Source organism: Agelaius phoeniceus, chromosome 3 (assembly GCF_051311805.1).
Source record: "Agelaius phoeniceus isolate bAgePho1 chromosome 3, bAgePho1.hap1, whole genome shotgun sequence".
NCBI classification, from domain to species: Eukaryota; Metazoa; Chordata; class Aves; order Passeriformes; family Icteridae; genus Agelaius; species Agelaius phoeniceus.
Window position 1 is genome coordinate 20,299,344 of NC_135267.1, and position 14,126 is coordinate 20,313,469.

General features: G+C 39.6%; 1 protein-coding gene across 2 annotated transcripts in view; it reads left to right on the forward strand.

Moving 5' to 3' along the window:
- KCNQ5 (potassium voltage-gated channel subfamily Q member 5) overlaps positions 1-14,126 on the forward strand; it is a 280,186-nt gene that overhangs the window by 191,417 nt on the left and 74,643 nt on the right. Inside the window, exon 2 of one of the 2 annotated variants that reach the window (XM_054630422.2) lies at positions 1,236-1,326. The exons of the other annotated variant lie outside the window; for it this stretch is intronic. Within the exon in view, the coding sequence (XP_054486397.2) occupies positions 1,236-1,326 (91 nt within the window). The remainder of the gene's footprint in view (positions 1-1,235; positions 1,327-14,126) is intronic. 2 annotated transcript variants of the gene reach the window in all.

A 14,126-nucleotide genomic window follows, 5' to 3' on the forward strand; every position in this document is an offset into this window, starting at 1 on the left:
CACCAAAGCCTCCCTCAGCTGGATGGAGGAGAGAAAGTCTAAGGAAAGGCTCATGGGTCAAGATAAGGGCAGAGAGGGATATGCATCTGCATAATTACAGTATCTGTTCATGTGGGTTGGAACACCAGCTAATGAGTCCCAGCAATTCAGACAAAAGTCAAAGACCTGCTCTTTGTTGGTTGCCTCAATTTGCTGCATGACTTGTAAGTGTTTTAAGAGGGAATTTAGCAGAACATTGGTAGAATCAATTATTACTGGGTGCTGATTAGTTCATGATACTGTGGGTAAAGTGAACCTCATTTCTGATCCAGTTCACAGATGGTTTCACTAGCACAGTTGAGGGTGAAGCAGTACAAGGGGAAAGGATATTCCTTACAAGCAACAGTATATGTGTCAGGCCAATACCAATTCTGCCTGCTCATGTCTGCAATGCATGTGCTGTGACTGCTAAGGGTTGGACATGGGATATGCAAGAAATTCTGCAATGATACCGTTTGGATCTTCCTCACAAAAAGATTTACTTTTTTTTTGCCTGTGTGTTTCATCAGTATCATGAAACATACAGGCTCATGCAAACTTAAAATTGTGTTCGTGTTTTCCTGATTGTAACTGCTTGGCTTGTGGCTTGTGTAATTGTTTCAAGTTCTTCAGGGGATTGTATGATACTAAGTTTGTTCCCAGAATGGAGCCTGTTCACTGAGGACAGTGATGCCATAGCTCTGCCTCTCACTTCAGGCAGTTTGAACACTAAGTCTGTTGCTCAGAAGGAGGTTGTTTCTGATGGACAGATAGGTGCAATGTGTAACTTAGCTCTTTGGAAAGCTTATGCAGCAGGAGTTTGCGGTCAGCTGTGGGAGAAATGATTTTTCAGACCTGGGAAACAACCCTCCCACTGGAAACCTCTCTTTAAAGACGCTTAAATTATCTGGATTGCATAAAGGTAGAGGATTGTGAGACAAAAAGTAGCATCTTTGGATATTGGGTCATTTTATAAGAAAATCTTTTTTCTCTGAATTCTAGCAGTGCTGCTTAGAAACATACAGATTTAATAGATTTAACAGGATATTATTCCAATGTCTTTAATGAACTGAGTTAATCGGTAGCTGTATTCCCCTCTACTAATGAAGACTGTGCAGAGACAGTCTTCTATTAATGTTGGTGAAGTACAAACAATATACATACTGGGTCAGGGTACTGTAAAATATTAACAATTATTAATATTCTTTCTTTTTCAGTTTTCTCCTTGTGTTTGGTTGCTTGATTTTGTCCGTGTTTTCTACTATTCCTGAACACACAAAACTTGCCTCTGGTTGTCTCTTCATTTTGGTAAGTGAAAATTCTAAATACAAGATAGTTTTACAGATACTTTAGTATACATTCAAATCCTCTCCCTCACCATGGAGGAAGTAATATTAAGTAATAATAACTGAGCATTTAGAAAAAAAATCAGACGTTTCTTCAGAATGACAAAAAAATGATAAATTAGAGGATTCCACCACCTGTTTTATTTAAAAACAGGTCAGATAGTAAGACAGTGCTAATAAAGTATGGTAGTGCATCCTGTTCTTTGCTTGAGAACTGCTGTGGTTTATAACAGATAGATTTTCTACCACGATTTGGCAGTGACTGAGCATGAAAGACCTTTGATATTGCTGCTGTCATTTATAAAGTCAGTATGTAGTAAGAGGCACTTAAAATAGGAATTAATTTTGGTATCTTAGATACAGATTTGGGCTAGCTATTGGTAGATACTGACATTTTAGTAGCAGTTGCTGCAGTAGGATGTGGTAGTTTCATTATTTCTTCATAATACATGCTATTGTATTATGTTTATCTCTCCCTTTTCCCTCCTGAGGTAAATGAAAAGGGCTTTAATCCCTAAAAGTGCTTAACATTTTTCATGCATTGTATGGAGGACACGTTATTCATCTGCTTCTTGATGGGCCATTTAGTTCTGCAAGTGGTGGCCTGAGGATAGGCAGTAGTGGATATTAAAATGTAACCATGTACCCAGAGTTACCATGGTTATTTCAGCTCCATGCATTCAGCAGGCTGTGCCTTGTTAGGTAGCACCTGAGGTGAAGTAACTGTTGACAAATGCCAACATTTTAATTGTCATCACTGTGTATATCCAAAAGCTCTGGTCTTCAGAGCAGCTCCCTAATTAATTATGGCATGAGCAGGCTGATAATTATGTTGCGTGCTATGTCTTTACAGCACAATGGGCCACTGCATCAAAATACCTGAACTAAATGTCCAGAGCAGACTAGGTGCAGGTATGTGGTGTTTTGATCCATTGGATGATTTCTTAGCAGGGCTAATTAGGGAGAGCCATGCTAAATGTTGCATTTTTCTTCCTAGCCATATTAGTGCTTTTTCTTTCTCTGGAGAAAAGATCAGGTGGCATTAAACCAGCTAAAAATGGTCAGATTTAAACTTACACTCATACCTAAACCCATTATTTACAAATCTCAGCAACACTTGGTAAATGGAAGTCTGTTTGAATGTTCTGCAGCTAGTTATATTATTGTAACTGGTACACTAATTGCTAGGATTTTTTGGTATAGAAAACAGGAAAATCTGATTAGTCTGAAAATAACCTATTTGTAATAGAAAGGGCTTTTGTGGCAAGTAATCCGTTTTCCTGTATACTTATGCAAATTGGTCACAGGAATACCATTTGTTCTGACATAAAATATGCATTTCCCGTGAGCCACATATTTGTTGATTGTGTTGGTACACTTAGCAGTGCTGATTCCTCCGCTGGCTGGCTCCCTGTACTATGTCACAGGTCTCCCAGGAGCCACAATGTGCAGGAGCTCTGGGAATGCCTGGCCTGCTCCCAGTGCTGGGCAGAGGTGTGGTGAGCTCTGATTGCTGCTACACCAGTCCTTGCAGAGGTGTCCATCAGCTGAGCAGTGTCTGCTGGGGGAATCTTCTGTGCTTTTGCTCTATGGCTTCAAAGAGCTTTATCCATCCTAACTGTTCTGTCTGTACATTCCATGGCATCCTCTGAACACAGAATAGGCCTTAAGGAGAAAGAGGGTGGATAGTTGATCCTTGAAGCATCAATACTAGTCTCATCCAGCATTTCTACAATAAAGCCTACTGTGTTCAGCAAACCTTTGGCAGGGATAAACCTAGTGACAATGAATTTTGCATCTCCCGCTGTGGGTCTCTAATGGAGAAAAATATAAACACAGCAAAGTATTATGTTCCAGAAGCAGGCTAAAGCTGACAGCTTTAGAGCAGTTTGCTGATGCATGGTTTGTTACTCCTCTGCATTTTGATCAGTAGCTGATATTAACAATGTTACCAAAACAAACTTTTGCAACCACAAAGCAAGAGGACAATACATTTGTACATTAACTCAGGAGCAGTTGCTTTTGCTGTGCCAATACCTAACTGCAGTCACTGGAGTTTTCACAACCTTTTCCTTGCAGTGATTCACACAGCTCTTCCAAATGTGTCATTTAGTAAGACAGCTGTGTTCCCTATCAGGTCTGGTTTAATACTGTTTGTGCATTGTGCTTGAAATAGAAGATACATGTTCATTTTTTAATGAAGTACCATACAGATATAACAATCCATATAGCTGCCTGCTGGGTTTCTGTGAACTGTTTGTTTTGCAGATTTATTCCAGACGGTCTTTCCTACAGCCATGTTAATTGGCTAAAAAGCGAATGTAATGTTCCTCCAACTTAATACCTGAGCTGCTCCGTACACTGGCTTTTGACATATTGCAGCTATTCACAATTGCACAGGGAGATTAAAGAGGAAGTGTAGATGAGCTGAGCAAACCTTTTCCTCCTTCTCAGAAAGGCCAGAGGAGCTGAGAAGATTATTCTTCTCGAATCAGTCAATTCCATTTATCTGCCTGAGCCGTGCCTTACAAGGGAGCAGAGAACATATCTCCTAATCACTGCATCCCAAATACTCTCTCAGAAACATGCAATTTGTGATAGCTCAAAGCAAATCATTGTTTAGGAAAGCAATAATAGCTGAGGGCTTCTGAGCTTCAGCAGAGGTTAATGGACTCATCTGGGCTGCAGAAATGCCTGAGCTCTGCTACCAGAGCTGAGGCAAACCTGCCCTGCTGTGCTGTGTTGGACCCAGTTTCAATTCTGGCATCCACACAAGTACTGCTGTGTGCCAAGGCTTCTTCTCCTTATCAGGAAACCTGTCAAGGGAAACACCTTTAATATTTGAATTTTATGCTTAACATGAAAGTCATGCAGATAAGTTAAGTGCATGTTACATACAGTAAACATTGGATTGTTGAATCAATAATTAATTTGGTTAGATTTGTGTCCAGGAATAATAAGAGTAACAAGGAGGAGATCATCAGATAAGACTCCACAATGAAAATTATGCTTTAGCCTCATCTTTACACACAACTTCTGGCACTTGAGTTGTAGCAGTGACATGTCCCAGACAGGCAGTAGGATAAAAATCTACTTCAGCATCAAAATAAACCACAAGCAGCTTAAGAATCCAACTAACACAGCAAGAAAATAATCTTTGGTGCGTTGCTGATCTACAATTACATTTGCTAGCACTTTATCAAATAATAAACACAAGGGCAGTAAAACTGAGACTGTGAAGGCAAAATCAAATCTTTTGGGGAAGATAGCCAAGAAGGAATATTATCTGGAACTGGAGGTCATTCACTCTGTTGACCAAACTCCCTATATTTTAAGTTCATTTTCAACTAAAGCTGAAAGTTATGTGAATTTCTGGTTCACTTCTGTTTGTTTGCTTGTCAATGCAAGAAAACTAATAAAATAATTTGAGTTGACCCAGGAAGATTTGACTAATTGAGAAGTAAAAAAAAAAAGGTCTTGGATCAGTTAAATGCTTCATTTGATCTGGCATAATATATTATTTCTGTATTTGATTATCTTAGAACTTTTGGCTTAAAACTCAGATTGAGGTAATAGGGAAAAATCATTTTTATGTGAAGTGAGAAAGCATCCTCTTTTTTTTGCAATTTTAATTTTTGATCAAGATGGGTAGATTGAAAAAAGCAAGTGAATTTCTGCAGGACTGGTTCTATCAAATCTGTTTTGTGGTTTTCTCTGAAAATGGCTGCAGTAGAAAGCTGTACCCAGATTTGTAGAATAAAGGCCTCTGAAAATGTACTCTAGGAACACATTCTTCAGTCAGAAATAGCTCCCAAAGATATAAAAGCAGACAGCGTGCACAGGCTGAAGCTGGTTTCTGCATGTACTATGGTCACACACATGAACCCAAAATGAGAGTCTACCAAGTGCTTCTAGCAATTAATATCTTTCCAGGATTTTTTTCTCTTAATATTTTTGCATAAAAGAAAGAGGATATCCATTGATTTAAAAACATATTATACAGGTGGCCCAGTTTGTCTCTGCTCTAGGAAGTCCATCCACAGGAAGGTAATCATACAAATCCACTACAGCATTGTAAAGCTGGCTAGAGTGGATTTTAAAAAGGGAGATGGATAGTGCTCAATTAACAAAAATTTTTAAAAAAGCATTTTTCAGTTTTGTTATTGTGCCACTTGCTATGCTTGGATAAAAGACCACCAGACTTGAAAAAGGACTTAATGAAAGCTCTATAGGACCAGCTGTCAAGGCATAAAAAGAAAAAAATTATCTTGAAAGATTTCAATTATAGATACATTTCTAACAACAGTAAGGTATAGACCATATTACTGGAATTTTCTTGAGTCTTCTTCTGAGAAAAACAGATTAATTTATCCCTGAGTTAAAAAACCAGTGAGTTTGTCGAAACTCAAAATCAGTATTTCTCTGAAATACTGTATATCAGTATACTGATTTCTAGTGTTTTATTTTCCAAATCAAAACTTAGCTTTGAAATTTCAAAATTCCTCATAGGAATCTCTAAAAAATTACATTAGATATACAACACTGATGCTATTAAAGACAGAATAAGAGAGGGAACTCTAATATTGATAAGGTCAAAACTTTCATGTTTTCAGTTTTGTTTGGATTCATGTACACTAATAATAACATGAGAAAAAAAATCAATCGTAATAAGAAACTCCCTGTTAGCATTGAAAATATTCTTACCACACAAAAATGAATATTTTCACATCTCTGCTGTTTAAATTGATGCTCTCCTATTATGTACACAGATTTGACTAGGTCCGTGCTGACTGTTGTTATAAAAATTTGGACAGGAGTTCATCACAACTGCTTGTGAATCTTTGTGTAGAAACAGAGCAGACTTTCCACTGGAAATTAAAGTGCTGGACCCACTTTGCTGAAATTAAAAGTTATTATGAGGAAGCCTGACAGAAAGCAAAAAATTGAAATAAAAGATGGAGTTATTATAAACAGTGACTGTCCTCAAAGCTTAATTCTTCTCTCAGAAGGCAGTGTTGGCACTTACAACCAACCAGCAAAGCTCTCTAACAAACAAGTACACACTGTAGCTATGGAGAGAGAGATGAAAGCAACCAGAAAAATTATTTCCTAACAACAGAACACAGCACTGCACGTAAAACTCTTGAGATATCTGTATATTGTCAGCAGGAGGTGTCTATATATTGTCAACAATGCTCAGGATGATGAGTACACTTCAACAGGTCAGAGAATAAAGATGTCTCAATCCTGGCACAAGCCTGTTATTGATATGGTTTTGGGATTGATTATATTGCTAGCAATGTTTTGTCCTTTCTTTTCTTTTATTCTTCTGTATTCTGTATTAAGCAGAGATTACCTTTGTAAAGAAAAGACTGAAAATCACACATTGAACAGAATCATTTTTCAATTGTAATTAAAACTGCAATATATTAGGTGCTACTGGGAAAGCTTAAATGGGTTTGATGACTAAACATGATTAAAACTGCATATGTGACCTACAATCAGGGAAAAAATAATCTTATAACTGAATCACTTGAAGAAGATAGGATAACTATGAACAGTTACCTCAAGTGCTACAGCATTCAGCAGCAAATGCATTAGAAGGCAAGAGAGATTTCGTCACTGCCAGAGCAGAACTACCAATCAGACATGTTTAACAAGAAATCTGCATTTGATGTGCAATGTTAGGAATACTGGAGTTGCCACAAGTCAGTGGCGGGTGGATGAAATGCCATCCACAAAACTATTTTCCATTCCTTTGAATGAACAGGGCATATATAGAGAAATGAGTGGTAATGTGCAATGAAGAAAAGTGAATGGAAATAGAAAAAGTGCAAGTAGTGATAAATGTAACAAGTTCATGAACTAGTACAATTTTAATATTAAAATGGCTAACATATAGTAGGAAAGCCAGTGTTGAATTTCTAAATAGGCACATTGCAGTAATTTATGTTATTGCTATGAGTTCCTATATAAATGGGGAGGATTAGATGTCAGTGATGGGGTGGCTGGCTTCAGATTAATAAGGATATAATTCTTTGAGGAGGGGAAAGCATATCTGCTTTTAGGTTGATCAACACATTGTGCTAAAAACCAAACCAGCTGTTTTGGACTTTCTTTAAGGACAAGTAAGCAACATTCCTTAAACAAATGCTTTTCCCATGACATGTCTTTCTTGTTTTATCACTTTAAGTGATAACAAGGTAGCATGGGAAATCACCTCCAAGGAATAAATGTAATATTTTCTGCAGATGTGGATTTCTAATAGATTATGCTAGATCCTGCAATATTGAATTTTATTGGCTTCATGCCAGAGTTTGAGATGGAGATCAAGAGCTACCTCCTTAAAATAGGCAAGAAACAGTTTGGATTGCAACTGCAAAAGTGGAGAGATATCAAACTCTCGATCAGAAATTCAGACCTGACCTTTGTCAAGGAAATATTGATTTGCCAAATGGAAATGCAGAATATGTCCCCAGAGGAAAGCCAAAGTACACTATTAAAAATAACATGTAAGGAAAAAATTCTACAAACCATTAAATGTCAAAAGGAAAAGAGTGCTGAAGAAGGCAGGACATCAGTGATATGAAAGCTGTTTGCAAGTCTAGGGAAAAGCCAGCATCTGAGTAACACAGAAGAGCTGCAAACCACTCCATCTCTTTGCAGAGACTTGACAAAGCATGTGAAGACACAGCTTGCTGCAGTTGAAATGTGAACTTTCCTCAAGTCACAGGAGAAATCTGTTCAGTTTATGATTCAGTTTAAAAACTGTGAATTTGAGCAAATGTCCAACACACAGCTGGATAAACACACCATGCAATGAGTGTGCAACAGGTTCATGGGTTGGGCACTAAGAGCTGTAGTGAATGGGGTGACATCAGACTGGTCACCTGTCACTGTCACTAGTGGAGTCTCACAGGGCACCATCACCAGCCCTGTGCTCTTCAACATCTTCATAAATTACTTGGAGGCAGGACTGGAAAGGGGTACTGAGCAAGTTTGCAGATGATGCAGAACAGGGAGGAGTTATGGCTCCCATAAAGGCAGGGAGGCCCTATAGAGAGACCTTGTGGAATCAGAGGGCTGGGCAACCACCAACCACAGGAAGTTCAATGAGGGAAAATGCTGGGTTCTGCACCTGGGATGGGCAACCCTGGATGTACAGACAGACTGGGGAATGGGATACTGGAAAGCAGTGCCAGGGACAGGAACCTGGGGGTCCTGGTTGATGGCAAGGTGAACATGAGCCAGCAGTGCCCTGGAGCCAGGAGAGCCAACCCTGTCCTGGGTGCATCAGGCACAGCATCACCAGCTGGGCAAGGGAGGAGATTGTCCTGCTGTGCTGATGCCTGGAGAGGCTACCTGGAACAGAGGCTGGACAGAGTTAAAGGAATAAAGTAGGTGTTTATTGAAAGGCCTTCAAAGGATACACCTTGGGCAGCACAAGAGCCCGGCCAGGGCTCTGCCCAAGATGGACCCAAGAGGCACAACCAGTCACAAGTTTTCACACTTTTATAAATTTTGGTCCATTTATTATTTGGGTTAATTGTCCAATTACAGCTTCAGGTTATGAAGTCCCACCCTCCCAGATTCCTCTCTTCAATTTGCTGTTGTTTACACTTTTTGGGCCCAAAGCTGCAATGGCATTCTTGGTTCTCAGGCTGGAAAAGGATTGTTTTGTGAAGAGAACTGACTAACACTTTATACGAAGTTCAGAGTCACACACTGAGGCAGTACAGATACTGAAAAATATGAAAGCTAAAACTCAAGGCATCACTGCTCTGCACTGGAGCAGCCTCACCTCAAGTGCTGGGGACAGTTTTGGGCACTGTAATATAAAAAATATTTAAACCTGTTAGGGAGTGTCTAAAGGAAGGCAACAAATGTGGTGAAAGGCCTTGAGGGGAAGCTGTGTGAGGAGCAGCTGAGGGCGCTGGGTCTGTTCAGCCTGGAGGAGGCTGAGGGGAGACCTCACTGCAGTTACAGCTTCCTTGTGAGGGGAAGAGGAGGGGCAGGCACTGATCTCTGCTCTGCGGTGACAGTGACAGGATCCAAGGGAATGGCCTGAAGCTGTGTCAGGGGAGGTTTAGGTTGGATATCAGGAAAAGTTTCTTCACCCAGAGGGTGGTTGGGCACTGAACAGGCTCCCCAGGGAAGTGATCACAGCACCAGCCTGACAGAGTTCAACTGTTTGAACAAGGCTCTCAGGCACAGGGTGTGACTCTTGAGGGTGGTGGTGCTGTGCAGGGCCAAGAGCTGGACTCAGTGGTCCTCGTGGGTCCCTTCTGACCCAGCTGGTTCTGTGATTTTGTGATTCTGTGCATAAGTATTGAAATACAAGCAAAAACAATTAAAAAAATCTGTAAGAATCCAGAGTAGACATACCTATAATTAAAATATCCACCCAAAGTGAAGGTGATGGTAAATACACAGACACACAGCAGAACTAAGTTCAGTCCTGAGAACCCTGAGTTGTGGGTGAATTACAAACATGAATTAGCAAATAAATACTGGCTGATTTAGACTTTTAGGCTTTTGTGAAGTACCTAAGGAAAGGGTGTATGTTATGGACAGGACAATAATAACTTTGGTATCACATCTGAACCAGACAGGAATTGGCTGATTGTACCACATGAAGATATGATCACAGGAAATGTATGCCTCACAAAGATATATATGTATATGTTTTCTTTTTCCAAGAGACCAAAATTCCACAAGTCTGGAAAAATGTAATAGGAAAAACTGCAAAACAGTCAGCGAATGGCATGATGTGTGAAACACAAGGCTTGGTATGCTGGCTCCCAAAATTCAGTTATTTGACTAAAAAAGGGGCACCAAGTCAGTTTTTCACAGAACTTAAGGAACTGAATAAAAATATTGTGACCAGATACATGTCCAAGTAACAGAAATGTTTAATGAGGTGATATTTTTGAGAAAACAAATGTGTGAACAGGATTTTGGCTGATTGGGTTGACTGCCTACCAAGACCAATTTGTAAAAAGTTGGAAACTGTCAGAAAACACTTTCTTAAAGTTGTTTTCTGAAAATTTTGGTACCAGTAACATTTCAGTATATATCAACCGAGATGCACTTAGGTGTCCCAGTGACTAAAACATGCACAGATGAACACCTAGGAAAGGTCTCTTAATGAGCTTTGACAATTGGGAAATTGCAAGAAAAAAATTCTAAAAGAAAGGTTCAAACATCATTTGCAGAATCTCCAGCATTTAACAACTCCAAACATGCTAAGGCCAAAGAATAAAAGAATGAACATGCTGTCCTACTCTGCAGTACAGCATGTCAGATGTTACCAGTTAATTGGCATGCATGTGATCAGCCATAACAATTAGCCTAAACCCCTTGCATCCATACAAAAATCAATAGGGATGCCAGGGCATAGAAGGATTCAGAGTTCTGATGCCTGTTCTACACTTGTTTGGGACAGAGAAAAGGTACAAAATTCTTCACAAACATTTCAAAAGGAAAATTTTGGATCTGTGTTGCTACAGAGACATGTGCTTGAACGTCTGCCTCTAATGTGACATCAGAAATGTGACTACAGCAGAAAAAAATGTGTGAAGAAATCACAAAGGAAGTGCAAAGGCCTGGGTACAGCTGTACAGAGCTTCTTTGTTTTCAATATGAGGATAAATTTAAAACCAAAATTAGACCATTTACCACTGATATCTTACTAAAGAGAGAGAAAATCTGAACAAGCACAGAGAAGGGTAAAAAATTTTTGGAAAGTAAAAAATTATTCTATAACGCGACTTTTATGCTATCATCTCCTTTAAGGAATTCTGTTATATATGCAGTTGCACCTGACACATTAACAAATGGTATGGCATGAGGCAGTGAGCACAAATGGCTGGAAAACACTGTTAAAGGTGGTGCAGCATCTGGGAAAGAGCAGGATAGACATGGAGAAGTCAGTGCTTCCCATTGCCCCTTTTCCAGTTTGAAAGAGAGTATTCAGTGGTCATCAGAGTGTCCCTAGGAGAACCATGCCCACCAGAAGGAGCTTTGGGATCTTTTGCCCACAGGTACAAATTGCAAATTGCCCAGATGGTATTGGCAGTAACCATGGTGGCCAGTGCAGCCCCCGTTCCTCTGGCACCAGCAGGCCTCAGCAGCTGGCCCATGATGGTGATGTGAAGTGAGTCTGCTGCTCTGGGGAGGCAGAGGGTGCTGAGGAAGGCTAGCACAGTTTCGGTGGTAGGAATCATACATTGTGTCTGACATGGTAAATACTTGTCTTTATAAGATATTATGAAAAGCATAAATAAATGGCATCTATGCAATTCTGCTGCTGGGTTGTACTATCTGATTCAAAACTGGGTTTTTTTAAAATAAAAATTCACAGCTTTTTTCTCTTGCAAATGAATGAAGAAGACACATGATTGATGGGTGCCATGTCAAAAATAAACACTAAAAGCTAGAAAGGAGTTGGATAGCAGAAGTCATGTGGATTAAGCATATAACTGGGATTTTAATATTATATCAATAGATTTGTAGCTGTGCATTTGAGTAAAAGGCACAAAAGTGATTTCTCAATAATCCTTTTTTTAATGTCGAATCTACATGGAAATTCTTAATCATAATATGGAAAATCAAGTGCTCTAAAAGCATCACATCCATTATAAAACTGATAAATGGTAAAAAGGTGCATAAATTTCACTTCATGCTTATTGTGTATTGCACTGGGAGCTGCAGTGAAGTCTCTGGTTGTGATTTATATGCCACTAATAGGTTCTATTCTGGGTTATGTTTTCAGATTTATGGCTGTCTCTCCCTCTGTTCAACTGCAGTTGGAAAGAATTAAAACAGTTTTTTCTCAAGTGTATGTATGCACACCAAGATATGCTTTTTAGCTGTTTTGACCAAAGATCTCCTCTTTTTAGCGCTGAACCAGGAATAACACAAATGTGTTCAAATTTACCATGATTTAAAACATGCATGTATTCTTACCTACTTGTTTTAATCTGGAAAATGGCCAGTATAACACAATTGCCTGTTGTCCCACACCAGCTTCTGCATCACAGCTTTTTAAAGCCCAGACCTTTGTCAGGTTTCATTGAGACAGACCAGTGCTGTGCTTCCCCTCACACCCAATGGCATATCTTTAAAGTGTACAGCCCAGCTTTAGAGCTTAGTACCTGGAATCAGTAGAGGGGGATTTTTTGGCTTTAGAGACACATGTTGTTGATAAGCTGAGGTGTTCTGTTCTTGCTTTAATTGAATGATAAAACAATCTTTGACTATGAGTAATAAAGCATTGCTATTTGGATAGTATCAAGTATTCATGTGTCACCATGAAGATATTTCAGCAGCTGGTGATATACTTAAACCAGTCAACCATAAATTAAAGTATGAGAACATGTTTATTCTCCCTCTTTTCAAAATTATTTGGAAACAGTGGACTTCCCTGATTTGGAAACACTGGACTTGGCTGTTAATGAGATTTTAGGGAAGAGGGGATGCATCCCAAGCAGTATCAGATGACATTGTTCCTCGTGCTCTGCTGTTGTGTTAGTGTGGTGAGGCTCGCTGATTTGCACCAGACAGGGACCTTCAGGGCAGATACGCTGCAGAGATGTCTTCAGAAGGGAAACACTTGTGGCCCTACTAAAGCTTATTTCAGAGGGTTCATTTGGTCTGTTCCTGTCCATCTCTCCAACTTCTGACAATGTCATTTGTAAACACAGTTCTCCTATGAGCTCAAGGCAGGCAGCTCCTCACATCAGTCTGCAGCTCTGTTGTGCTACTTCATTAGCCTTTAGAATAATTAAAATCTCCATTTCCATACAAGAAATATAATTAAAATAAGAGCAGACACATTGTCTTGCGGTGGATTTCTTATATCCAAGCCTCAGCTCATTTACACATTGCAAAATAACCTGAAGCATCCTAGATCAGCAGAGGGTGCTTAACTTTGGTCATTTTCCTATTGCAAAAATGGCTCCAATTCCCCAATGTTACAGTCTGCGATGAAGGCACCTGATTCATCATCAGCAAATTATTTTCAGTTTTAATAAGCAGCTATGCTAAAGAGTGAGAAAGCTATTATATAAACTTTTTTGTTTGCTGTTAAAATATTATGCTTAGGGAAATCATTATCATTAAAACGGCCTGAGAAGCATATTAATGTAAACAACTTCAACAAATCACATATCCTAATTGGATAGAAGGGAAAAAAAGGGGGTGGGGAGGGGGGAAGTGCTGGATTTTGCAAAGTAAGCTTGATTTTCTTAATCATCAACCCTGTTGATTAGAATCCTCCAGGACCTTTTATTAACAGAAACCTTGCTCTGGATGACCTCTTATTTTCTTTTCCTGCCATTTGTCTGACCCTCGTTGTTCCAGTGGTGGAACAACCCAGGCACACACAGATGTAAAAATCTTCAGGAGTACCCTGCTAGCCAAAAGCAACTGAACCTTGTCAGTCCAAGTGTGTCAGCCTTGCTTCTCTTGCTTGTGCATGGCTCCCCAGGAAACTGGAGCTGCATGTGCAGAAACATTTCAGAAGGAAAAGCTCATCAGTTGGGATGAACTGTGCTTTGAGAAGGAAGAGAAACTTTCCACTGTCTGAACCACCAATGCATCTGCCACAGTGGTTACTGGGAGATGCTAACTGTGAGCTTGGGCAGCCAAAAAAGTGACAGATTGTGGCAACTCTGGTGGAAGGCCAAATGCAGCTGTGATTGGAAAAGGATAACAAGACAGGGAAAAGGCAAGAAATGGCAAAGGCCAACGCACCTCTGC